Source organism: Lynx canadensis, chromosome A2 (genome assembly GCF_007474595.2).
Source record: "Lynx canadensis isolate LIC74 chromosome A2, mLynCan4.pri.v2, whole genome shotgun sequence".
NCBI classification, from domain to species: Eukaryota; Metazoa; Chordata; class Mammalia; order Carnivora; family Felidae; genus Lynx; species Lynx canadensis.
In genome coordinates this window covers 6,397,143-6,423,776 of record NC_044304.2, presented here as the reverse complement: position 1 = coordinate 6,423,776, position 26,634 = coordinate 6,397,143, and the positions used below count along the sequence as shown (strand labels likewise).

Below are 26,634 nucleotides of genomic sequence, written 5' to 3'. Positions count from 1 at the left end.
TCTGGGTTCTCTCAGTTTCCAAAGGTGGTGCTCTGATTGCCTTCCCCACTTCCCAGATGGGCACACTAAGGCTCAGAAAGGGGAGTGGTGTGCCCAAGATCACACAGTGAGTTAAGGGGCAGAGCCAGGATTTGAACTCACGTCTCCTTTGTCCCAAAGCCTGTGTTCCTTCCATGACTCCAGGAGCTCCTGCCAGCCCCAGGCGATCTCCATCTTACCCTTTATTCTAGGTCACCAAACTCTACAGAGGCAGCCAGCTACAAGACATTTTCCGCTCCTGCCTGGTCACCAGCTTGACGTAAGTTGAGGAGGTTGGCAGCACTGGCTGAGTTGGCAGCTTGTGGCTCTGAGCTACCATCCTGGCATACTCCTTGAGCTGGAAGTCACTGGCATGGTGCCCATGCTCTCCCACGTCCCTGTCAGTTAATCCTACCATCTCCTTTCATAGGTCTTCGGTTGGGGGGGTGGGAGGCAGGAAAAGGATTAACTTCCCGAGGCCACCAACTCCATTAACCACCACCTTCTCCTTTCTGGATGCTTTCAATAAATATCAGCCCAATAATAACATTTCCTATGGTCACACACCATCTGTGACCATCTCCATTGTTCAGAAGGGAAGCTGAGGCTCAGAGAAGCAAAGTGAACAGCCCAAGAATTGCCCAACTTGGATTTTAACCCAAGTCTCCAAGGGATGGGTAGAGGAACTGAGACATCTACACTGGGGAGCAGGACAATCATGGGACACAGTGCCAACATCGAGTGTTTCCAAACTTCAGTTCCTTTGGCTTTAAGATGGGGATAGTTATAATAATACCTTCCACCAGGGTGATGGTGAGGGAATGTGTATTGACTTCCTAGAGGTGCTCAATAGATGTTCGTTAATTTTATAGTTATTTGTTCTATTCCCAACTCCTAGAAACCTTGTATTTTTGGTCAGGGTCTCTTCTCTAGCCTGAGGGAAGAGGAAGCCAGGTAATTTCTTACTTCTTGCCTGTAGGTCTTTGGCTCTATAAAACGGGAACTCAGGAGACACTGCTGGTGTTGGGTGCTGGCTAAGTTCCATGGTCTCTGTCCCTAGGTTGGACTCCATGTTGGTCACCATCAAGGCTCTGTTCTCTTCCAATGTGGACCCCAGTATGGTGAAGCAAGTCTTTCTAGACAAGACCCTGAATGTCTCATCCCACTGGCTTGGTGCCACCTATCAGCTGGCAGATTTGCATGTGACAGGTGTGAGATTGTGGGGTTGGTTTCATGGCTTGAAGAAATGGGGCTTTGAGGAGGAATGGGGCTTCTCTGTAGTAGTGGAATGGATGGAGGCTCTGGAGGGGAAAGGGGGTCTTTCTGGAGGCCCATGTTGATGGACCATGGCAACGGGTCATCCCAACAGGAGGAGGAAAGAAAACATGCAGCAACTGCACCAAGGGGACAGTCATTTTTACATGTAGATATTTCTAACCCAAAGTGTGGAGTATCCTGCGTGTCCTTCTTAGGCCCTCCAGTTATGAGTCATGTACTGGTTGATTGAAGGACTCATTCATGCATTCATTCAACAAATATGTCATGAAAGTAAATAGGTGCCGATGACTCACTGTGATAACTGCTGTAATCAGGTAATTTAAAGAGTCTTTGGGAACTCACAAGGAGAGACACATGGCCCATCTTGAAAAGTTTTCTGGAGGAAGTTATTAAAAAACTGAGATATGATGGCGAACATAGCCTAGCCAATGGGAAGAGGTGGGGAGTTGAGCTAGCTGTGTTTATAACCTAGAAGATAAAATATTTGGGGATACTGTAAGGAGTTTGGTGTCACTAGAGCAAACACTTTGGCCTGAGAGAAGTGATAGGTAAGGCTATAGATGCAGGCAGGGACTTTCTTGGGTATTGGGATGGTTTGCAGAAGAACACAACACAGAGTTCTGCTTTAGAAAGCTCATCTTCTGAGTTCTGTGTAGAGAGTGGATTGGGAGGGGGAGAAGACCAGAGGCAGCAAGACACATTAGGAACCTAGGTCAACAAAGGGGTATGACAGATGTCCCCTGAGGTGATCGGCACCTACACTTGCCATCTGTGCACCAGAGAAGCCCAGTCTCATCTTCCCCACATGCTAGTGAGCTCTCATAATGCTTGAGGAAGAGTTGGATGGATAGACAGATCAATGGATTCAAAGTGGCCAGGTAGATGGAGATCTTATGTATCCCACCTTTCAGAATCCAACTCAGGTCACATTGCCAAGAATAATTAGACTAGCTGGAATGACTTCTTTGCTTAAATCTTCACCTGTTGGGGACTTCTATACCTTCTTTTTATTATAGAAGTGGAGTCAACAGCTCATCTACCAACAGACAGACCAACAAGCAGTCCCACCTCTCAGCACTTCCAGCTGAATTTCACTGTCACCAACCTACTCTATTCCCAAGACTTATCCCAGCCCAACACCACCAAACACCAGCGGAACAAGAGAAGTATCGAGAATGCGGTGAGAATGGGTTTGTGTCCCATGTAGAGACAGACCGATGGACGCTGGGTAGTCAGAGGGTGATTTTTTGTGACAATTCATCCATACACGTTCTTTTGCCCATTTACGAATAAAGAAACAGGCACAGAGAGGTTCAGTAGCTAATCTAGGATCATATAGCTAAGTCACACCCTGGAATGGGATGTCCTTTGGTGCACATACCTGGGCTAGTATTTGTTGAGATAATAAAAAGTAGATGGGGAAGTATGCTCGGTGGCTAAAAATTCTCTGATGCCACTAGGCCTGGAATTCTGATCAAGGGAACATCACCCTGTTTTTCAGCTCAACCAGCTCTTCCGAAACAGCAGCATGAAGAGTTATTTCTCTGACTGTCAAGTTTTAGCATTCAGGTGAGTTCCAACTCAGTAGCTAATCACTCTGGAGACTCCCGCGGTCCTTTAAGTAAAAGTATCCCCATGTCATGGTCTCAGTTTCTAGTTCTTATGGAAGATAGCCCTACGAGTATAAAACTGTTACCTAAAAACCAGCTTGTTCCTAAACCAATGACACCAACTGACTTAGAAACTCAAGAGAGCCAGTGTAGACCTCAGTAGACATGGAGGTGCCTGGTGCTGGGAGCCATGGAATATGGAGTGTAGCATCAATGAATGCCTTAAGAAATCAGCTGTTGGAGGGGCACCTGGGTGGCTCAGTTAAGCATCCGACTTCAGCTCAGGTCATGATCTCACAGTTTGTGAGCTCAAGCCCCATATCAGGCTCTGTACTGACAGCTCAGAGCCTGGAGCCTGCTTCGAATTCTGTGTCTCCCTCTCTCTCTGCTCTTCCCCTGCTCAGGCTCTGTCTCTCCTTCAAAAATAATTAAAACATTAAAAAGAATTTTTTTTAAGAAATCAGCCATTGGAGTCAGGATCCATAGAAGATGGGGGTGGGTAGAACCAGATGACTTAGAATCCAGCAGTCTAACCGTGTTACTCAGTAGTATAGCCACTAATCACATGAGGCAATCGAAATTGTTTATACATCTCTTGAGATATGATTCACCTATAAAATGCACCCTTTTGAAGTATACAATTTAGTGGTATATTTATAGAGCGGTACAACCATCCCACTCTCTAACGGTAGGATGTTTAAAAAAAAAAAAGTCCTGTCCCCATTAGCAGCTGCTACCTATTCTTCCCTCAGCCCCATCCCCTCGCAAACAATAATCTACTTTCTGTCTCTCTGGATTTGCCTATTCTGAACATTCCATTTAAATGGATCAATACACTATGTGGTCTTTTGTGACTGACTTCCTTCACTGAGCATCCTGTTTTCAGGGTTGATCCATGTTGTAGCATGGATAGGTACTCTATTCCTTCCTCTGTGACTGAACAATGTTCTGTTGTATGGCTATGCCACTTTTCGTTTATCCATCCATTCACTGATGGACATTGGGTTGTCTCCCCCTTTGCCTATTATGAATAATGACCCTGGACCCTATTACGAATAATGAAAAACTTGTGTAAGTCTTTGCATCAGTTTGAGTTTGAAGTTCTTTTGGGCATATACATAGGACTGGTCTTGTAGGGTCATGTGTTAATTTCATGTTAACTTTTGAGGAACTACTGAACTGTTTGCCTAAGAGGCTCTACCATTTGCCATCCCCACAAGCAACGTATGAGGGTTCCAAATTATCCAGGTCTTCACCAACAATTGTTATTATCCTTTTTTTACTCTAATCATCCTAGTGGATGTGAAGTGGTACCTCACTGTGGCTTTGATTTGCATTTTCCTAGTGATTAGTGATGTGGAGCAATTTTTCATGTACTATGGATCATTTCTGTACCTTCTTTGCAGAAATGTCTATTCAGGTCCTTTACCCAGTTTTGCATTGATTTTCTTTCTAATTGTTGAGTTATAATTGTTCTTTGTGTGTTCTGGATACTACACCCTATCAGACATATGATTTGCAAATATGTTCTTCCATTTGAGTAGGTTGCCTTTTCACCTTCTAAGTACTACCCTTGAAACACAATCATTCTTAATTTTGATGACTCTCAATTTATCAATGTTTTCTTTGGTTGTTTGTGATTTTAGTCCCATATCTAAAAAACCATTGCCTAATCCAAATTCACAAAGATTTATTTACACCTAGGTTTTCTTCTAAGGATTGTATCATTATCTCTTACATTTAGGCATTTGATTTATTTTGAATTAATTTTTGTATATGTTGTGAGGTACGGGTCCAATTTCATTCTTTTGTATGTGGATATCTAGTTGTCTTAGTACCATTTGTTAAAATTTTTTTTAACATTTATTCATTTTTGAGAACAGAGAGAGACAGAGTGCGAGTGGGGGAGGGGCAGAGAGAGGGAGACACAGAATCCAAAGCAGGCTCCAGGCTCTGAGCTGTCAGCACAGAGCCCGAGGTGGGGCTCGAACTCACGAACCATTAGATCATGACCTGAGCCGATATCAGATGCTTAACCAACTGAGCCACCCAGGCGCCCCTGTCAATTCACTTCTTCTTCTTCTTCTTCTTCTTTTTTAAATGTTTTTTTATTTTTGAAAGAGAGAGGAGAGAGAGACACAGAATCTGAAGCAGGCTCCAGGCTCTGAGCTGTCAGCACAGAGCCCGAGGTGGGGCTCGAACCCACAAACCTTGAGATTATGACCTGAGCCGAAGTTAGGCACTCAACCAACTGAGCCACCCAGGTGCCCCATCAGTACCATTTGTTAAATAGAATATTCTTTCCCTATTATCTTGGCAACCTTGTTGAAAATCAGTGTCCATGATTGCATGAGTTTTTTATGGATTCTAAATTCTATCCCACTGATCTATATGTCTATCCTTATACTAGTGGCAACTGTTTTTATTACTGTAGCTTGGTATAAGTTTTGAAATTGGGAAATCGAGTTCTCCAACTTTGTACTTTCTCCATATTGATTTACCTATTTGAGGTCCCTTGCAACCCCATATGGGTTTTAGAATCAGCTTATTAATTTCTGTAAAAGAGTCAGCTGGGATTCTGATAGGGATTGCATTTTATCTGTAGATCAGTTTGGGGAGTATTGACATTTCAACAATAATAAATCCCCAGTCTATGAACATGGGATGCGTTTCCATGTATTTAGGTATTTTAAAATTTCTTTCAACATGTTTTATAGTTTTCAATGTACAAATCTCACAATGTTTTTGTTAAATTTATTGCTACATGTTTTGTATTTTGTTCTTTGATGCTGTTATAAATGGAATTGTTTTATTTCATTTTTAAGAATGTTAATTGCTAGGGGCGCCTGAGTGGCTCAGTTGATTGAGCATCTGACTTCGGCTTGGGTCATGATCTCACAGCTCATGGGTTGTGCTGATGGCTTGGAGCCTGGGGCCTGCTTTGGATTCTATGTCTCCCTCTCTCTGTGCCCTCCCCCACTCACTCTGTCTCTCTCTCTCTCAAAAAGAAATAAACATTAAAAAAATTTTTTTTAAAGAATGTTAATTGCTAGTGTATATAAATACAATGATTTTTGTACATTGGTCTTATATCCTACATTCATGCTGAACTAATAGTTTTCAGCTATGTGTGTCTGTGTCTGTGTGTGTGTATTAGGATTTTCTATATTTAACAACATGTCATCTGCAAATAGAGATAATTCTACATCTTTCCTTCCCATCTGAATTTTTATCATTTCTTTTTCTTGCCTGATTATTTTATTAGAATTACATCTATTAAAATGTAAATAGGACATGAAATGAAGGAAGACAACACTGTCTTGTCCCCAGTCTTAGGGGAAAACTTTCAGTCTTTCACCATTGAGTATGATTTTATCTGTGAGTTTTTCACAGATGCTATTTTTCAGGTTGAGCAACTTTACTTTCTATTCCTAGTTTGTTGTTTTTTTTTTTTTTTTTAATCATAAAGGATGTTGTATTTTCTCATATTCTCCTTTTGGATGTGTTGAGATTGGGTGGCATTTGTCCTTTATTAATATGCTCTATTCCACTGACAATTTTTTAAGATATTAACCTAGCCTTTTAGCTAGAGGTGAGAGATTAAGGCCTACTCAAATATTTCCTAGGTATTCACACAACCCTACACACTTGTGACTTTCTAGATCCCCACAAACACATTGGAGCTTTTCAAAACCCCTCAGGGACATCTCATTCCCTACTTTTTAAAAAGTTTTTGGCTCACCTCTTGCCTGCCTCAACTGTTACTGCTTCCTCAGGCAGCTGCCATGTTAAACAATAATCACTGATTGTTTTGGGCAAGTGCCCTGGGAATAGGCTTCCCTGACCGAAAAAGTTCGGAATCAAATAAAGTCAAATCTTGAAAATGGGGCTTTCTAAAAGGAATCTCCAGACAGGTCAGATATTGAAAAGTCAGTGGGAATGGGTTGTTTTGGGGAATTCCAAACACATTATGGCTACTAGTCTGCTGGTTTTCACAGCTACCATGGTTCTCATACTGCTGGTTTTCAAAGTGTCTAGGGATATTGTGAGAGCAGCCTGGAAATAATGCAAGTTCTAATGCCATACACCTTGCTCCTTTTACCAAGATTCAGCCATCTTTTCCCTCAACTAAATGATCCTCAGGTTATTGCAAACCTTTGGTTAATGAAAAGGTTGATTTTGGCCATTCTTGCCAGTGTTCTCAATGATTTTATGCATTTTTGGAAGTCCTTAGTCCAAATGTTTCAAATGTGTTCTCCCCATGGCTATTTATTTATTAATTCATTAAATTAAATTAAATGAGATATTCAGTTACTCACCCATAGTACCATACTTTAAGTGTTCAACAACAACCTGAGTCTAATAATGACTGTATTTTGATATTTAGGCACAAATATTTGTATCATTGCAGAAAGTCCTTTTGTTTTTTTTTTTTTTTTTTTTTTTGCAGAAAGTCCTTTTGGACATGACTTCCTTCTAGAAGCAGGGTAGAATTCAAGATACCCTTGTTCATCCCTTTTGCCCTTCCAGGTCTGTCCCCGACAGCAACCACACTGGGGTGGACTCCATCTGTAACTTTTCACCATTGGCTCGGAGACTGGACAGAATTGCCATCTATGAGGAGTTCTTGAGGCTGACCCAAAATGGTACCCAGCTGCAGAATTTTACCCTGGACAGAAACAGTGTCCTTGTGGATGGTAAGGCATCCTGGTCATTGGGGCAGGAGTGGAGGGTTCCAACTTCCACACATGGGGCTCTTCCTGGGAGTCTGGAGACCTGGGGTTAAATCAGCATTGAACTTTTTTTAGGCTGGCAGGAAATGGCATAGTCTCCCAGGCTTTATCCACCATCGAAGGAGAGGAAAGGACACCCAGTGGGATATTGGAGATACTTGCTCTCTCGGAGATAGCTCTGTGACTTCAGACTGGTCACTTTCCTTCTCTGGAATTCTGTCTCTCATCTCTGTACTGAAGTCACTTGGTGAGACAGTCAGTAAGGGCCTCTGGCTCCAAGCTGTGTGTGAGCCAGCCTCGACGGACATAGGGGATGGACCTCTTTTCTTCCTGACAGGCTGTATAAAAACAGGCAATGGACCTGACATGGCCCACGGGGTGTCATTTGCCAAGTTTTGCTCTAGATCAGCATCATGCAGAACTTTCTGCAATGATGGATTGTTCTATATGTGTGCTGTCTAGTACAGCAGACATATGTGACCATTGAGTACTTGAAGTCTGGCTAATGTGACTGGCTTTTACAGTTACCGAGTTTTAATGTTACCAAGATACCATATTTTTTATTTTATTTAATTAAAATTATTTTTTTATTTTAGTTAACATACAGTGCGGTATTGGTTTCAGAGGTATAATTCAGTGATTCATCACTTACATACAATATCCGGTCCTCATTACAAGTGCCCTTCTTAATAGCCATTACCCATCTAGCTTATCTCCCAGCCACCTCCCTCCTTCAACCCTCAGTTTGTTCTCTCTCATTAAAAGTCTCTTGTGGTTTGTTGGAAAAAAGAAAAATTAAAATTATTTTTAAGAAGCCACTTGTAGCTGCTCCATATTGGACAGCACATCTATAAGAAATTGGCTAGGGAGAGGGCGTATACTAGGGGGCCTGAAACCTGCCCCCATGCCCAGTGGGTAGTATGTGTCCCTACCCTCATGGGGTTTATGTTGCAGTTGGCAATAACAAGAATAGGCAATTGAAAATTATAAATTATTTAATGTGAAATAATTCATACTTGGGAGTGGTAATCAGAGAAGCCTTCCTGGAGGAAATTACACTGCAGGTGAATCCTGGAAAGTGGGTATAAAGCAACTTGGTAAAGGAGAAGGGGGTGAATGTGTTTGTAGGCAGAGAAGAGACATTTGGGAATTTACAAATTTAGAGAGATCTCTTGGGCTTACCAACTAGGATGACCCATTCTCCCCCAAACTATTATAAGATGGCTCAGCCCAATTTCGGTCCTCCTTGTCCACTGGTATGAATTTGATTTAATTAATTACACCCCTGTAGTGTGATTATAGCCTTGGATTAGGTAGCCTTTTTAGAGAAAAATGGGTCAACATCATAATTCCTACTGCAACATTTCAGTGAAAATATGAAGCAAAGGTGGTGAGTGCTGATAATCTATACATTGGATGAAATAATGTTTTAATCGGGTGAAATATACATTGTTAAACCTAGGTGATGTATGTTTATGATATTCTATGTTTCTGTGCATTTGAAAAGTTTTATTTAAAAAGCATAAAACAAACTCACGTGCATTCTCCATTTCATTCACTTCCAGGGTATTCTCCCAACAGAAATGATGTCTTGACTGAGAATTCAGGTAAGCCTCAGAGAAGCTCCAACCCAGATTGGGGCGGGAATGTCTTGATGCTGTACCTGGTCAAAGAGACCCATGTACCCAGAGTCATAGATGATGAAAGGTGGCCAAGGCAGGTCAGGGACTGTTAGGCACAATGCAGGGACAGCAGGAGCCCTGGAAAATGACAGGAGGAGGCTAACACCAGCCCTTGTCTCCCCAGACCTCCCCTTCTGGGCCATCATCCTCATTTGCTTGGCGGGACTCCTGGTACTCATCACATGCCTGATCTGCTGTTTCCTGGTAAGGAAGGAAGGGTTGCTTGTCTTTTTATCATTGGGTTGTAAGAATTCTTTATATTTTATAAATACATGTCATTTGCTGGGAATATGTTTTGTGATTTTTTTCTCCCAGTCTGTGTGTGGCTTGCTTTTTCCTTTTTTTTTTTTTAATGTTTTTTTTTTATTTATTCTTGAGAGAGTTAGAGCACAAGTGGAGGAGGAGCAGAGAGAGGGAGACACAGAATCTGAAGCAGGCTCCAGAGTCTGAGCTGCCAGCACAGGGCCTGATGTGGGGCTCAAAGTCATGAACCACAGGACCTGACCTGAACCAAAGTTGGACACTTAACCAAATGAGCCACCCAGGCGCCCCAACTTTTTCCTTCTTTAAAACAACATTAGTCATTAGGGAAATGTAAATGAAAGTCATAATGAGGTATTGTGACACACAAGGGTGGATAAAATTAAAAAGACTGACTATAATAATTGTTGGTGAAGATGAGGAACAACCAGAACTTTCAAATAGTGAGAAATAGCTTGGATGCATCTTTAAAGGTCACATACACCTACCCAGCCTTTCCACTCCTAGGAATTCATGCAAGAGAAATAATAAAATATCCTTTGGATAAATACCTAGTAGTACAATTGCTGGGTTATAGGGTAGTTCTATTTTTTTTTTTTAAGTAACCTCCATACTGTTTTCCAGAGTGGCTGCACCAGTTTGCATTCCCACCGGTCATGCAAAAGTGTTCCCCTTTCTCCACATCCTTCCCAACATCTGTTGTTTTCTGAATTGTTAATTTTGGCCACTCTGACAGGTGTGAGATGGTATCTCATTGTGGTTTTGATTTGTATTTCCCTGATGATGAGTAATGTTCAACATCTTTTCATGTGTCTGTTAGCCATCTGGACTTCTTCTTTCAAAAAGTGTCTGTTCATGTCTTTTGCCCATTTCTTCACTGGGTTATTTGTTTTTTGGGGTGTTGTGTTGGTAAGTTCTTTATAGATTTTGGTTACTAATCCTTTATCCAATATGTCATTTGCAAATATCTTCTTCTATTCCATTGGTTGCCTTTTAGTTTTGTTGATTATTTCCTTTACTGTGCAGAAAATAATAAAATAAAATAAAATAAAATAAAATAAAATAAAATAAAATAAAATCTATTCCAAGTCATGTGCACAAATGTTCATAGTAACTTTTATTTTACTAGCCAAAAACTGAAAACAACCCAGAAGTCCATCAACAGGTGAATAGACAAACAAACCATGATCTATCACCTGATGGAATATTACTCAGCAATAAAAAGGAATGAATTATAAATACATGCACTGACATGCATAAATCTTAAAATAATAATGTGGAGGGAAAGAAGCCAGATAACAATGAATACATAGTTTATGATCCTGTTTATAAGCAAATTGTTGAATGTAAGCTAATCTATAGGGATATCAATCAGATCAGGGGTTGCCTGGGAATGAGAATGTGCTTGCAAATGGCAAGGAAGGAGTGATTACAGAGGGGCTTGAAGACACTTTTGGGGATGAGGAGCACTCCTTGTCTTGATTGTGGTGATGGTTCAAATTATAATCAAAACTTATCAAATCATTTGCTCTACATGTATGCGGTTCATTGTACATCAGTTATACCTCAATTAAGCTAGAGGGGGTGTGTGTGGAAGGAGAGGAAGGGAGAGGGGGTGAATGAGTGAGATGGAGAGAGGGAGGGAGAGGGTATGAATGGGATATCAGAGAAAATGGTAGAAAAACAAAGTTAAAGGGAAGAGAGAAGATGAGAAAGAGATAAAAGAGAGACAAAACGGGGCACCTCGGTGGCTCAGTCGGTTAAGCGTCTGACTTCAGCTCAGGTCATGATCTTGCGGTCCATGAGTTCGAGCCCCGTGTCGGGCTCTGTGCTGACCGCTCAGAGCCCGGAGCCTGCTTCTGATTCTGTGTCTCCCTCTCTCTCTGCCCCTCCCCCGTTCATGCTCTGTCTCTCTCTGTCTCAAAAATAAATAAACGTTAAAAAAAAAAACATTTAAAAAAAGAGAGACAAAGCAGTGGCACCTGGGTGGCTCAGTTGGTTAAGTGTCCAACTCTTGATTTCGGCTCTGGTCTTGATCTCGTGCTTCATGGGTTCCAGCCGCACATCGGGCTCTGTACTGACAGTGAGAACCTACTTGGGATTCTCTCTCTCCCTCTCTCTCTGCTCCTCCCACTCATTCTCTCTGTCTCTCTCTCAAAAATAAATAAATGAACTTAAAATTTTTTTAAAAAAAGAGGGACAAGGGAAAGGAAAAGAAGGAGTAAGAGAAAATTATGTTGAGAGAGATATAGGAGGCAAGCCTCTGTGGCTTTGGCCATCTCTGTCCCCGGAGTCCCATGTAGTGGATCAGACCATTCTCATGCCCTCTCCTTGCCCTTGCAGGTCACCATCCGCCTGCGGAAGAAGGAGGGAGACTACGAGGTTCAGCAACACAGCCTGGGCTATTACCTGCCACACCTAGACCTGAAGTTGCAGTGAGCTCTGCCTGCGGCTCCAAGGGAGCTTGGCTGGAATAGAATAAACCACATTGGTCGGACACAGCCTCTGAGCCCTTCTTGACTTGGCCCCTAACTAGTTCCCAGGGGACCAAGATGAAAAGTTTCCCCTTTCACTAAGTCCTCAAAGGGCAACTGCAACCCTGTCTTTTGGTTTTATGCCATTTCGTCCCTCAAGGGCACTAGAACTGGCAAAAAAAAAAAAAAAAAAAAAAAAAAGAGCCACAGACATTGTCATTGTATAAAATCAATATCCCACCTCAGTGTGAGGTTTCTCTTCCTAGAAACCTGGGAGCACACCTCCCCTTGCCTCTGTGCCAGCCATCACTGCCATCTCTGTTCCTCCATCTTGCCCCACCCCCAAAGTTCCCCTTACACCGCCTCATTCCCTGAAGCTCAGGTGCACCAGGACTTCCATACCAGTCTACCTCAGGGGCTCCTCTCCCATCATGGGTCCCCCACGATGGGAAATGGTCCAAGAAGGAGACAAGCGAGTCATAAATGACTCCATGATCAACTTTGGGACTTGGAGCTGGGATCACTAGGTATCCAGAAAGCCTCAGTCCCCAGAGTAATACCAAGACTGGAGAGAGATACAGGGTCTGCTTTGGATCTAAAGGCAAATAAAGCTCATTGGGGAAAAAAATCTAAAGACAAAGCCAGACAGTCTTTCTTCATCCAACAAGAGAGAGCAGGGGTTCCCCAGGAAGCAGCCTAGAGTGACCCAGGGTCAGGGAGCTATACTGTCCTGCCTTGGGTTCATGGGAACAGATGGCCCAATCTCTACGCAGTTTGCAGACGATCACGGCTGAAGACACAAGGGCTGAGAAGTAACAGTGATACCACCATTCGTACTTACTTGGTGTGAGGTTCACATCCTCAGTCCCAAGCAGTCTCTGAGAATGTCTTCTCTGGAGATTATAATAATAATAACAAGAGTATCGTTACTGACTACTTAATATCTACTAAGCAACATGACTGGCAAGCTCTGCGTGCACGATCTCACTTAAACTCACCATCCTTGACAGCTGCACTCCCATTTAAAATTTTTTTTTTCTCAACGTTTATTTATTTTTTTGGGACAGAGAGAGACAGAGCATGATCGGGCAAGGGGCAGAGAGAGAGGGAGACACAGAATCGGAAACAGGCTCCAGGCTCTGAGCCATCAGCCCAGAGCCCGACAACGCGGGGCTCGAACTCACGGACCGCGAGATCGTGACCTGGCTGAAGTCGGACGCTTAACCGACTGCGCCACCCAGGCGCCCCATGCACTCCCATTTTATAGCTAATGATATGGACGCTTGGAAAGACTAAGCAGCGAGGAAGGAAAAAATTACTAAGAACCTAAATTAAACACTTCAGCACACTATCTTTCAAAGAAAAAGATAAAAGCACTTTCTGAAATACAGAAAGACTCAACATTGACCTGCCACAGGCCTTCAGTGATAGAACCAGTAGAGAATGTTCATCAGGAAGCAGAAATGTGAACCCAGAAAAATGTAACAAGAGTCATGAGGAAAGGAGAGAAAATCAGTGTATCTAAGTCAGTTAGTTTTTAATTTTTTAATGTTTATTTTTGAGAGAGAGAGAGAGAGAGAGAGAGAGACATAGCATGAGTGGGGGAGGGGCAGACAGTGAGGGAGACACGGAATCTGAAGCAGGCTCCAGGCTCTAAGCTGTCGGCACAGAGCCCGACACAGGTCTCGAACTCACAAGCAGCAAGATCATGACCTGGGCCGAAGTCAGATGCTCAACTGACTGAGCCCCCCCCAGGTCCCTCAAGATTCAATCTTAAAATAACTCCTTTTTAGGGAAGATAGAAATACTACAAATATTCTGTTATTTTCTATCAATTCATTCTCAGAAATTGATGAATCCATGAGACAAAAGAAGTAATGATGGAAGGGATTTGAATATTGCCACAGGTTAGTTGGGCAAACAGACAATTAAATCCCCACAAGCAGTGGCTCACTGATAAAGATGCTGAGAACAGTCCCTCTTGACATCATGATCTCCAAAATGGCACATCAATTTTCATGGATCAAATTTTCAACACGTACAGGTATTTAAAAAATGGGAAGTCTCTTATTTCTTCTTTCTGTTGACCTCTGAGTTCACATGCAACAAAGAACAGAAAAATAGAGACCTACAAACATATCTTCTTTGAGAGCATAGATATAACAGCTTTAATGAAATATTATGTTGGAATCTGTTGGAATATTACACAAAATTAACTAGGCAGGTTTTACTCTGTGAGGCCAGAACACTAAATAATCCCGTGACTTTGATAACTCGGTTGACTTGAAAATACAAATAAATGACACAGTAAAGAAAGTAAAGGAAGACAAGAGTACAATACAGAAAGGAAAGATCTCCTTTCTCCCCTCACCGGAAACCCAATCTCGCAGCTTAAAAAAAAATCACTGTCTCCATTGTGTCACACAATACAATTTAATACAAGGAAAGTATTGGTACATACTTAAGTTTCAGGGGCTCAGAGCACGAAGACACAATGGACACTGCAAAGAGACATTAATAAAGTGCTGTGCTGCATTCCATCTGCACAGGGCTCTCCTTTTATTCGTGGTGTTTTTCAAGATGTCCTTCTTGGCCCCTCACTTTTTCTGCCTCTCTAGCGAGTCTGTCTATAGCCAGTGCTGTAGCCAGCCTTTCTCTTGCCGTCTTCACTTTCTTTTCTTGTTTCTTGATATCCTCCTCAGTCACCAGAAATTGTTTGCACGTGAGCTGCGGGATACCCAGACCGGCTTCTGGAATCATCTTGGCCAAATCCGAAGAGCTGGCAGGGATGGGCATGGGGCTCGAGTTCGGGCCACCTGCAAGAACACCTGGCAGATAGCCACCTGTGCACTGAGGTGCGAGTTTTTGCAAGGCTTTGGCAAGGTCCAAAGTGCTTAATGGTTCCCCTGTGCTGCTGCAGGCCTGGAGACCTTGCAGTCTCTTTTGCCAGCACACCTGTTGGGGCTTGTCCAAGGTTCCCTCCCAGTGATGGCATCTGACCTCGTTGCCAGGATGGGCTGTGATTCTGGTAACTGGCGCCTTAAATACATAGCTGGACATCCTCAAAGGGATTGAGACACTTAAGCGAGATTTCAGTTTGGATTGGTTTCCACAATCATGTTGCTTCCTCTGTGAAGTCTTGACCATCATACTTCTTTTCCTTTTGCTCTATAAAAATAAGTCATGATATTGGATTAAAATTATAAAGGAGGCCTGCCTTCTTAGGAGCATTCTATTTGGTATCTTGTACGTCCACCTTCCTTCTCTACCTTTGGGGATAGGTCTGACCTGTGTCCTGGGACATCATCAAATAGATTTGTGTCAGAACCAGAAAGTTCAAGGTTAAAACTCAGGATCTACTCCAGATCGTTTCTCCTCCACGGTTTTGTAAGATGCTCTCTGTTACAATTTATTCTCACTTGTGCTTGTCACTCTCAACCACACAATTCCTGGTCCTCCCTCTCTGGACACACGGTTGCTTAGTCTTTCTCTAAGTCTCCAGCCCCACCATCCTTCTGTGTTATGTGACTATTCATTTGGTCGCCCATGGACCTCTTTGTTTTCATAGCTCCTTCAGAGCTTAAACCAATAATGAAATTATCATCTGCCCCATTCTTAGCAACTCGCTCCTATATCCCAGACATTTACGTCAACTGAAATGGTCATGACCAAAAATAAATAATTCAGAAAACATATTCACCCACCATAAATTCCTCATTTTCAGTTTTCACTCAAACACTCATACAATAGTTACCTGTCCCTCAAGATCGGAAGTGATGCCAGATCACCGTATCTTCACCTTACTTTCTCCCCTATCCCTATCACTCCTGGATTCCATGGTCTATGATCTCAATAATTCCCTTGGAATAATCCAGAATTCTTTAACACTTGTCGTATCTGCCTTATAAAACTTCAAATCTGAAAGACCCTGTTCATCTGCTACGCTAGATACTGCTGGTCTTATGATAACTACGGAGAAGAGCACACATATTTTGGTACCACTATAAATCCAAAATCACCTGCCTCCCCTGCGAAGCATCCATAATGTCTGGAAATTTTACTTTATTTTCATGTGTTGGCATTTTTATTCCCTGTTTTTTCACAAGGCTTGTTTCAAACATTCCCTACTTTTCTTTCTGCTTCGTACCTATTCAAGATCCCCTAACTTGCCTGATATTTCGATAAGGCTCTTTCTATTCCTTCCCCTTTGTTGTGAGCTGCTGAGAAAAGGCCCTCTACATCATGTGCCTCTGGAGCCTCATCTTCAAGAACCTGCTCAGACTACCCCCACCCTTGTGTGTGCCCTCACCATTCTGTGGGTTTTGCCTTGGTAAGGTCACAATGACTCCTTTGTTACTAGGCCCAGTAGGAACTTTTCAATGTTCATATGACATGATCTTTAAGTGGAAAACTTTTAAGTATGTTTGCAGCAACTTACATACGGGACTCCTAGTTCACAGCTGTGAGTCATTTACAATGTAAATATAGAGCAGGTACATCCGATAAAACTCAATTTACAAACCGAGGTTGTGTTGTGAGTGGAAAGTGCAAACTGGATTTCTGATAGCACACAAAAATACGTCAACTATCTCTATTAATTTCTACACTGATTGCATGCACAGATGAAAATATCTTGGCGATAATGTTTTAAAATATGCTATTAAGATTAGTTTCACGTGTTTATTTTTAGCTTTTTAAAGGTGGCTGCTAAATAAAAATTTCAAGTCCATAGTAAAGAGTGCTTAGTGGTCCTACTGACAGCACTTATTAAGTCATGTGTAAAAATAAAGCCCAGAGCAAAATGTTTGGGAAAATTTTTCCCAAGGAGAGGGGTCTACCTTGACCCCACAGCAAGATGCAGAACACACACACACACACACTCCGAAGCAGACATCGGCCCCAGAATACCACCACTATTTCTCAAATGCCATGAGGTTTCCCTCCCACACAGTCCAAACTGGACTTGATCTCAAGAGAGACGTTGGAAGTTTACATAATTTACCAGTTAGGAAAAGCCAAACCAGAGACTTAGCGTCAAGACTTTTTGTGACTTGTCCATCCTTGGCTTCTCTTGTAAATTCAATAGGTTTGGAAATATTTTTCAGGGAGGGTCATTTTTAAAAACACACAGTAAATGTAAATAATAATTACTCTAGCCAATACTTGAAAATAAGAGGCTAGAATGAGAATATCATTAATATCAAATCACTACTGGGTTTGTGAGTCAGGGAACAGACGAGATTGGATTGACTTGGGCTCATTAGGCTGATGCTGATTGCGTTTGTTGACACAGAGAAGAAAACTTATAGTGTGCACAGTTAGCAGGGTCCAAGAAGCCCCAGTAATTCCTGGGTAGAATCAGAGAAGAGGACACAGAACAGGTATCTTAGGGTGTGATTTTGCTTGGGAATATCAGTAGGATGCTGTGTGTGACATAGGTAATGCATTCATAAATGTTGCTCGTTCATTTACACGTCGTTTGTTATTGAGTACTTTCTACATACATCAAGGCACTTGTTCCTGCCCTCTCGAGCTTACAGTCAGTGCCAGAAGCATTTATAAATGTTATGTATAATATACAGATATAGCACTTGAGATATGGTAGGTGTTCCAAGCATTTTTCAAACATTAACTCCTTTAATGGTCTCTATGACCTTACAAAGCAGGTACACGTGTTATTATGCCAGTGACAGATGGAGAAACTGAGACACAGATAAGGTAAGCCACTTGCCCAAGGTTGAAGATGTATTAAACGGTAGAGCTGGAACCCAGGCCTGTACTGAGAGGTATTCTGTGCCATGTCCCCATCTTGTAATTCTCATCTCTGAGGTTATATATCAGACACACAGGCCACACGCCCACAGGCGTTGCAAATATTATCTTATATATCCCTGGTAATGTCAACAGGAAGTAGTTACCAGCATGAACCCCATCGTTGTTGTTTTTTTTTTAAGTTTATTTATTTTTGAGAGAGAGACAGAGCGTGAGCAGGGGAGGGGCAGAGAGAGAGGGAGACACAGAATGGGAAGCAGGCCCCAGGCTCTGGGTAAGGCAGGAAATGAGGGGAGGGGGTGCCTTCCTGAGAAGGAGCAGGCTGTTAGGTATAGGAAACCTGGCAATCCATCAGGTTCATACCCCAGGTCATGGCTGGCAGGATGGAAAGGTGAGTTCTCCGTACCGAGCACCTCTACCCACATGTTCATCCCAACTCTCAAGGTGCCATCTTGTTCCCTCCCTGGCTGGAAGGTCTATGCAGATGCTCCTCTGTGCTGGGTCTTGGGAGCAGAACTGGTGGGCCCCATTTCCTCCTGCGGTGGTGTTCACACAGGACACTGAAACCTCCTTCCAGTAAAAGCTTTCAGGATTAAAATAGGTCCCAGTGCAAACAGGCATTCAGGTTTTATCTCCTAAATCTCTATCACATTTTTAGGCTTTTGAACAATAAACCACTCAGATACATTATATGTTTACTCATTCAGATCTTAGAAAACAAACTGTTTTACTTCTATCAAGAGATTTTCTCCTCTCCTTTTAAGAGGAGAATTACCCTCGGCCATCAAGACTTTATTTTCCTGTTTAAAATTTCTTGAGGGGCGCCTGGGTGGCTAAGTCAGTTGCGCGTCCAACTTCGGCTCAGGTCATGATCTCACAGTCCGTGAGTTCAAGCCCCACGTCGGGCTCTGTGCTGACAGCTCAGAGCCTGGAGCCTGCTTCGGATTCTGCACCTCCCTCTCTCTCTGCCCCTCCCCCACTCACACTCTGTCTCTGTCTCAAAAATAAATGAAAACATTTTAAAAAATTAAAACAAAAAAATTTAAAAATGAAATTTCTTGAGGTGGGAGCCTAGATTATTGATTTCAGACATTTCCTCTTTCCTTTTTTTCCCCTAATGTTTATTCATTTTTGAGAAAGAGAGAGAGCACGAACAGGAGAGGGGCAGAGAGAGAGGAGGACAGAAGATCCGAAATGGGCTCTGCCCTGACAGCAGAGAGTCTGATGTAGGGCTCAAACCCAGGAACCATGGGACCATGACCTGAGCTGAAGTCAGATGCTCAACAGACTGAGCCTCCCAGATGCCCCATACCACATTTTCTTTATTCTTTCATCCAACAATGTACAATTAGGTTGTTTCCAACTTTGGCTATTGCAAAAACTGCTGCAGTGTGTTTTCTCAAATGTTTTCCTGGAACTTAGTGAGATTGAAAAAATCTTTTTCTTATATACATCAGCTAATGTAATGAATTACTTTCCTAAATTTCTAGAGTTTAAATATTTGCCACTTTATAGATAAATCTTGCCTAATTGTGATTTGTGTTGATATTAGTTCATTAATAATTTAAGAGTTTTCTCATCACATATTTTTCCATAACAGCTTTCTGTGTGTGTGTTCAGGAAGTTTGCATATGATATGGGGATTCCCTAATTCTTGAATATGTAGTAGCGTTTTCTAGTAAACTTTTAGGATAGGAAGTATCTTCCTAGGTCTGAGGCAGAGAGCAGAAAAATAATGTGATTGCTCTACTTAACTATATTCAAAGAAAACTAGTTTTATTTAATCATTAAAAATCTTTTTTAATGTTTATCTTTGAGAGAGACAGAGTCAGGATGCAAATGGGTTAGGGGCAGAGAGAGAGGGAGACACAGAATCCGAAGCAGGCTCCAGGCTCTGAGCCATCAGCACAGAGCCCGACGCGGGGCTCTAACTCACGAGCCGCGAGATCATGACCTGAGCTGAAGTTGGACGCTCAACCGACTGAGTCACCCAGGCACCCCTTATTAAATCATTTTTTACATGCTCATTGTTTATTTGTTAGAATGGCAGATATTATTTTATTAGTGAAAAGAGAATTTAATAAATAATTTTAAAATAAGATGATATCTATTGAGAACTTCTAAGAAATATGAAAATTTTAGCAATTTGCTACCATCAATTTCCTCATTTGTTAAATGGTGAGAGAGATAATAGCATCTTCCTTACAGATTTGCTGTGAAAATACTCAGGAGCGATGTACCTAAAATGCTTATCAGGTACATTGGAAAGTAATGCTCTCTTCATTTTTCCACAAGGGTGATTATAGCTTTTATTTAATGCTTGAAGATTGAAGTTTTCAAAATACATTCTATTTTTGCAAAGTGAATCATTTTTATAAATTCTTCTTACAGTTTGATGACCACTTTGAAATACAAATTTAGGCTTCTGGCCTTGTGTGCATGTGTGTGTGTCTGGCTATACGCCTATGTCTTAAATAATACTTAAAGCCTTGTAATGAAAAGCTACCCTCCTCATTCTTTTCTGACTCCCAGAAACAACTTCTTTAGTTTTCTGGTTGTACCTCTGTATTTCTAAATGAGCTCCTTATACAGTGGTTTCATTTTTCAGCTTTTGACTTTTTCTAATTACTTATCTGAAAAAAATAGCATGTAGTTCTCTTACATAGCTTAGGACACAATTCCCCTTGTCCGATACAATTATTTAATGAATTAATACAAACCAAAATTCAACGTCTGTTGTTTTATCACATAAATGTTTAGCACTTTATGACATGTGAATCCTATCCATTGATACGCCATGTAGGATAATATGAAGACATTTCTTGTTTTTTCTTTTGACCTTAAATTTTTTTTTAAGTTCATCCATTTTTTTTTTAATTTTTTTTCCAACGTTTTTATTTATTTTTGGGACAGAGAGAGACAGAGCATGAACGGGGGAGGGGCAGAGAGAGAGGGAGACACAGAATCGGAAACAGGCTCCAGGCTCCGAGCCATCAGCCCAGAGCCTGACGCGGGGCTCGAACTCACGGACCGCGAGATCGTGACCTGGCTGAAGTCGGACGCTTAACCGACTGCGCCACCCAGGCGCCCCAAGTTCTTCCATTTTTGAGAGACAGAGTGCAAGCGGGGAAGGGGCAGAGAGAGAGGGAGACACAGAATCTGAAGCAGGCTCCAGGCTCTACGCTGTCAGCACAGAGCCCAACGCAGGACTCTAGAACCCACCATCCGTGAGATTGTGAGATCATGACCTGAGCTGAAGACAGACCCTTAACGGCCTGAGCCACCAAAACATCCCAATCTTTTGACGTTTTAAATGGTAAGATTCTGATTTCCTTTTCTTTTTTTCCTATCAATTCATCACTGGTTTATCCCTCTCCACCAGAAATTTAAGTCTCTTTTCAGTAGATCCAGATGCATGAGACGGTTTATCCATTTCTGTTGTTGCTTGGGGACATCCCTATCAGGCTTGAGCATATTACCTACGTGTTGGGGTTATTACTGAGGATGACCATTATACACAATGCTTGCTAGCTAAAATGTAACACGGGGATTTCTGGTCTACTGCACGTAGGCTTGGGAGGGGCGTGGGTCTCTTGGAATGTCCCGGGCCTGCGTAACCCGCCAGGGCCAGCCTTCCCAGGTGTTTTTGCAGTCCTTGCGGAATTCCGGAATCCCGTTATCTATACATTGTATACAAAGTTTAACAAAACAGTAGGACACATAACCCTTGCTGCTTATCTCTGATTTGATTTGTCTCTTGGGATTGTTCACCTTCAAGTCGTGCATCTTTTTAGCACGCCTGAAATGTTACACGCCCTCTGTACACAACAAGCCAGCCGAGATTTGTGATTGGCCTGACTCTGCAATAAATGAGAATACAAGTGAGGCGAACAGGATCTTGGTCTTCGTCTGCGAACGTTGACCTCCATGCCTTCTCTTTCTTAGCAAACTGTGGAGTAATCTTGCATCCATCGGCGCAGGGTTTGCTGGCCATTCCCAGCATATATGCATATACACACTATATCTATAAAAATGGAAGAGAAGAGGACGTCTATCTCTGGGCAAAGGACTGAGAGACCGTGCTGGGAGTGAGGGTATTTTACTGCCTTGTGAATGTATGACCTAGTACCCTCCCTGTCCCCTCAAAATTCTTAAAATGGCGCTAAGGCAAGTTGTAGAGAAACGAATATACGTATGGTCTCATTTTTAAACAAAGACAGCAAACATGTACAAAAAATTAAAAGCCCTAAATATGGGCACGTCGTTCTACAGCGTTATGTGAGGCTGTGTGAACCTGCAGAAAGGACTGCAGAAAAGTTGTTTCTTGGGCAGCCTGCTGCTAGTACTGTCTAGGGACCCACGGGAAGCCCCGCCTCCAGACCCGCCCCTGGAACTGATTTCCTTCCACTGTCCCGCCCACCCGCCGAGCCTATTCCAGCCACACCCCTGCCCCGGGAATTGGTTTCCCTCGGCTACAACCCCGCCCGCAGCCACGCCCCGGAACTAGTCTCCGCCCACCTCCCCGCCCGCCGTCACCCCGTTCCCGCCCACAGCCCCACCCACGGACCTGAACTCGGCCCGTCTGCCTGGCACCGCCCACAGCCCGCCCCTAGGACTGGTCTCCGTCCCTGGTGCTGACGCAGCCCAGGGCCGTGGGGCCCTCCCTCAGAGAGCTAGAAACCCTCGCCCCAGGCTGGGGTGCGCGGCGGTGGCCCCCGCCCGCCCCAACCCGGAGCCCCTAAACGCCCCTCTCCGCCGCGGCTCGACACAGACCGGAACTGGGGCGAGAGGCGGCCAGCCCGAGACCGGAAGCGGAAGCGTGGGGCGCTGCCGTGGAAGGAGCCTGCGGGGCTGGCTGCGTGGGGTGCGCCGTCTTCTTCGCGCGGGACCGGCTTCACGTGGTATGTTTGGCCTCAGCGCAACCGGCCGGACTCGGTGCGCGGCGGACAGTCCGGGGGGTCCGGTAGGCGCCCAGGGAGGGGCGAGGGCCGCGGGCATTCCCGGTCACGGGCTCTGGCGTCCCCGCGTCCCCCCGTCTGTAACCGGAGCCCCGTTTCCTCCCTGGGCTGTTGCCTCCGGTCAGTCCCAGGCTGCGGTTCCTCCCGACTCCGGGCGCCGCTGCCTCCTCCTTTGAGGGGTGATTTCCACCTCCCCCCTCTCCCCCAGAGGACTTTCAGCAATGTCTGGAGGCATTGTTTGGGTTGTACAAATGGGGGTGTGGGGAGGCCAGGGATGCTGCTGAGCATCCCACAGTGCACGGAACAGCCCCCCACAACGAAGCGTTATCAATAGTGCCGGGTCGGGAGATCTGCTCTAGGGCCTTAAAAGCTCTGAAGTCCTGATCAAAGTCAGCTGAGTCGCTTATCAGCGCCCTTAAGTAACAAGCCCGTGTTTAAAGTGTCTGGAGTCACCGTAAAATCTTGATCCAGCCAGATGAGTTGAGCAAGTCACATGCACTCCCAGCATGACACTGCTTTCTCCCACTTGGGGTGCAGATGGCTACGTGGAAATCAGGTAAATCCAGTCACGGCCAACGTTGACACTTTAAGTAAATGAAAACGAAACAAAGATGAATGGGCGGTCTTTCTATCCAAGAACGATTACTTCCTATCAAAAGGCTTCGAAAGCGGTCTTCGTGCCTCCCCCCCCCCCTCCAGTCTGTGTTAAAACCAGCTTCGAGATCCCACCAGCCTTGAAGTGTGCCATCCTCCCTGATCCGTGGGTTTCTGTGTGACCAGGTGAGCACCGCAAGGACCTTGTCACAACAGGTGCCAGCAACCTCCGCTATGCAGAGGAGAGCTCTTAGTGGGTTTTCATGCTGCTCAGGTTGTAAACGCAAAGAGCCACTAAGAGGGAGGGTATCCTAAGAAAAATTATTTGTCTGTTTGATAGATTACGTTCAAAGGAAGGATACTGAGGTGTGTGTGGTTATGTGTGTGGAAATAAGGCAGTAAATGCACTTATATGCAAATAAGTACAATTTAACAAATATGTAAATGAGTGTAACCGTAGAGAAATGCAGACTTTCTTGCATTCCATAATACTAGAAATTTCAGGATTTTATATAGAAAAATATATACATTTTTTACATGTACATGTAAGATTACAAGACATCCCACTGAAGATAAGCAGGACTACTCAGCCACAGTCCTTAGACCCATTCCGTTTGACCTCTAAAGCCCTACAAATCCTCCACAGAGGTTCAAAATATAGGCACATGGTGGGGGGGGAGTGCTTAGGACTTCTTTCTGTTAGTAATTAATTTAAAACTGAATTGACCAGCAACAAGATGTATTTTGAAGAAGTGATTTTCACTTCTTTATTTACTTAATGAGATTTGCAATTATTTGGGGGAATATATAGCAACTTGTAGGTCGCAGGTTAGGGCACTAGTTTCCACAAAGATTGCCCTCTCTACCTTGCCTTTTGGTGGACAAGGAATTAACTTTATTTCTTCAGACTTCTCTGAAATAACAGTCTGGCGATTCACATCGTAGAGGATTCTGTTAAGTAATCTATTCAATTGTTAGGTGTTACTAATTACGAGTATGTGTGTGTGTCCCTTTTTTGTTCTCACTTTCCTGTAATGTTCTGGAGGGGGGGATGTTCATTTGTCACGCAGTAAGTATCCTTTGAGTGCACAGTTTATGGCGACCAACCATCCTTGTGTATTGGAGAGTAAGAGGATTGCCAGGACAGAGGACATTTAGTGTTCAAACCGGGACAGTTCTGGGCAAACCAGGATGGCTCAGCATCCCCGGGAGCCAGGCCCTGAGCCAGATGCATAGAGACCTGGGAGAACCAAGAAGACCTTTCTCCGTGTCCATGGAATTTACATTCTAATAGGGAATCGTGATTTTAAATAATTAATGACCGGAGTGATGTGGGAGCTTGGCCCAGAGGGCTCAGTGGCGGAAACAGGGAAGCCTTCTTGAGAAGGACGGATATTTACCTGGAGAGCTGAGGTTGGGGTCAGGTTGAACTAGCTGTAGGGTTAGCTGGAGCGAGCATGTGGGAGTGTTTTCAAGAGAGCGGTTCAGGCCAAGGGAACCGCATGAAGATAACCCCTGAGGCAGGAGAGAGCCTTGTGTGCTCCACGAGCTGGGAGGACAGGAATGGCTGGGCCGAGACAACAAGGTTGGGGGGCAGGGGGTGAGCCAGCCCAGAGCAGGGTAGGCTGGACCAGATCAGGTATTAGATTAGACTCTGTTCTAGGACCAGGGGAGAGACACTAGAGATGTGAGCACTGGGAGGATGTGAGTCACAGCTGGTCTGTGCATGTGGGTTAAAATGGACTTCGGATTAAGAAGGAAGACTTAATGGGGCACCTGGGTGGCTCAGGCTTCAGGTTAAGCATTTGACTTCGGCTCAGGTCACGATCTTGCGGTTTGTGGGTTCGAGCCCTGCATCAGGCTCTGTGCTGACAGCTCAGAGCCTGGAGCCTGCTTCAGATTCTGTGTCTCCCTCTCCTCTCTCTCTGCGCCTCCCCTGCTAGTACTCTCTCTCTCAAAAATAAATAAACATTAAAAAAATTTTTTTTCAAAGAAGGAAGACTTAAGAGGCAAGACAGGGAGCGGTAAGAAGAAGTTTAGGAATAAAATGATTGTTCCCTAGGCCTGGATGATGGTTGTGGAGAAAGAAAGAAATGGGAAGAAGAGACCCAGGAGCGTAGAACTGAGAAAATGTACGATGCTTTCATTCATGCTTGTATTTTGTGTGATGGGACAGGGCACGTACTATGCCCCCAGTTCCCGTCCATGCAAACCTGCAGGCATCCCCTCACCCGAGTCCATGCTTTCCCCCCACTTTGCCACCCACAGGCCCCCTCCTCCGCATCCTGAAAGCAGTCGGGCCTGAGTGTGTCCACAGCTGCCCCGTCCATGGCGGTAGCCGCGAGTCACCTGGAGCTATTTTAATTAAAACAACGGGAAGAGTTCCTTTTCTCGGTCCTACTGGCCTCGTTTCAAGTGTTCAGTAGCCACATATGGCTTGTGGCTGCCAGCTGGACGGAGCAGAATTAGAGGACATTTATGTCATCACTGAAAGTCCCGTTGGGCAGCACTGAGAAGTGACCCATCATCCAGCACTGACATACATCCAGGAGCAGGAGTCACTGAATCTGTAGACTGAGCAGAGACCCCTCCTGCCTTCTTGTGAGGTTTCACCTGTCAGGAGACCTTGATGGGGGGACTCGGAGCCTAAAAGTGCCCCAGGCACCTTCTCAGTCCGCTTTTCCCCTTGGGGCTCTGGGGGTGGCTGGATCCCAGCCCTCTGACTCCTCAGCTCAGTGACTGGAACTCATCCTAACTGCAGATTGGGTCTCCGGTGGGGAGAAAGGAGACGTCCTCCACCTGCAGAAGGTAAGGAGGGTCCACGGCAGTTGCCCGGGTCTGTTGGACTCACACCCAGCCTTAGGGAAGGTTTGGTGTGAGAGGCTGTATTCGTTTACTGCGGCTGCTCTCACCACTTACCGGCACTTAGTGGCTTAAAGCAGCACAGATTTCACCTGCCATTCTGGAAGTCAGAAGTCCGAAATGGGTCAGCAGGGCTGCATTCCTTCTGGAGGTTCTAGGGGAGAATCGGTGTCCATGTGTTTTCCATCTTGTAGAGGCCTCCTGCACTCCGTGGCTTGTGGCTCCTTCCTTCACTTAAAGCCAGTGGGTAGCATCCTCAGATCTCTCTCCCTCTCTCTCTCTCTCTCTCTCTTTCTCTCTTTCTCTTTCTCTCTCTCTGACTCCTGCTTGCATCACCAACACCTTCTTCTCTGACCTGACCTCCTTACCTCCCTCTGGTAAGGACTCTTGTG

The 26,634-nt window shown here is 44.0% G+C and overlaps 3 protein-coding genes across 5 annotated transcripts in view; 2 read left to right on the top strand and 1 right to left on the bottom strand.

The window, feature by feature from the left end:
- The window catches only part of LOC115527545 (mucin-16-like), a 95,401-nt gene extending 83,329 nt beyond the window's left edge, over window positions 1-12,072 (top strand). Inside the window, 8 exon segments of the mRNA XM_032595286.1 lie at window positions 231-298; window positions 1,079-1,227; window positions 2,313-2,476; window positions 2,798-2,865; window positions 7,437-7,603; window positions 9,205-9,246; window positions 9,446-9,525; window positions 11,926-12,072. Coding sequence (XP_032451177.1) covers window positions 231-298; window positions 1,079-1,227; window positions 2,313-2,476; window positions 2,798-2,865; window positions 7,437-7,603; window positions 9,205-9,246; window positions 9,446-9,525; window positions 11,926-12,021 — 834 coding nt within the window. The 3' untranslated portion in view covers window positions 12,022-12,072.
- Window positions 12,073-14,615: 2,543 nt separating this feature from the next.
- LOC115503403 (methyl-CpG-binding domain protein 3-like 1) lies at window positions 14,616-15,206 on the bottom strand. The gene has a single exon (XM_030299582.1). The coding sequence runs from the start codon at window positions 15,204-15,206 to the stop codon at window positions 14,616-14,618; it is 591 nt and encodes a 196-aa protein (XP_030155442.1).
- Window positions 15,207-22,448: 7,242 nt separating this feature from the next.
- LOC115503304 (zinc finger protein 558) overlaps window positions 22,449-26,634 on the top strand; it is a 28,553-nt gene continuing 24,367 nt past the window's right edge. Inside the window, exon 1 of one of the 3 annotated variants that reach the window (XM_030299432.1) lies at window positions 22,449-22,729. The gene's annotated coding sequence lies outside the window, so the exon portion shown is untranslated. Of the gene's footprint in view, window positions 22,730-22,750; window positions 23,343-25,302; window positions 26,189-26,634 lie in introns of those variants that run through there. The other 2 variants (XM_030299437.1, XM_030299445.1) reach the window with 2 other exon arrangements.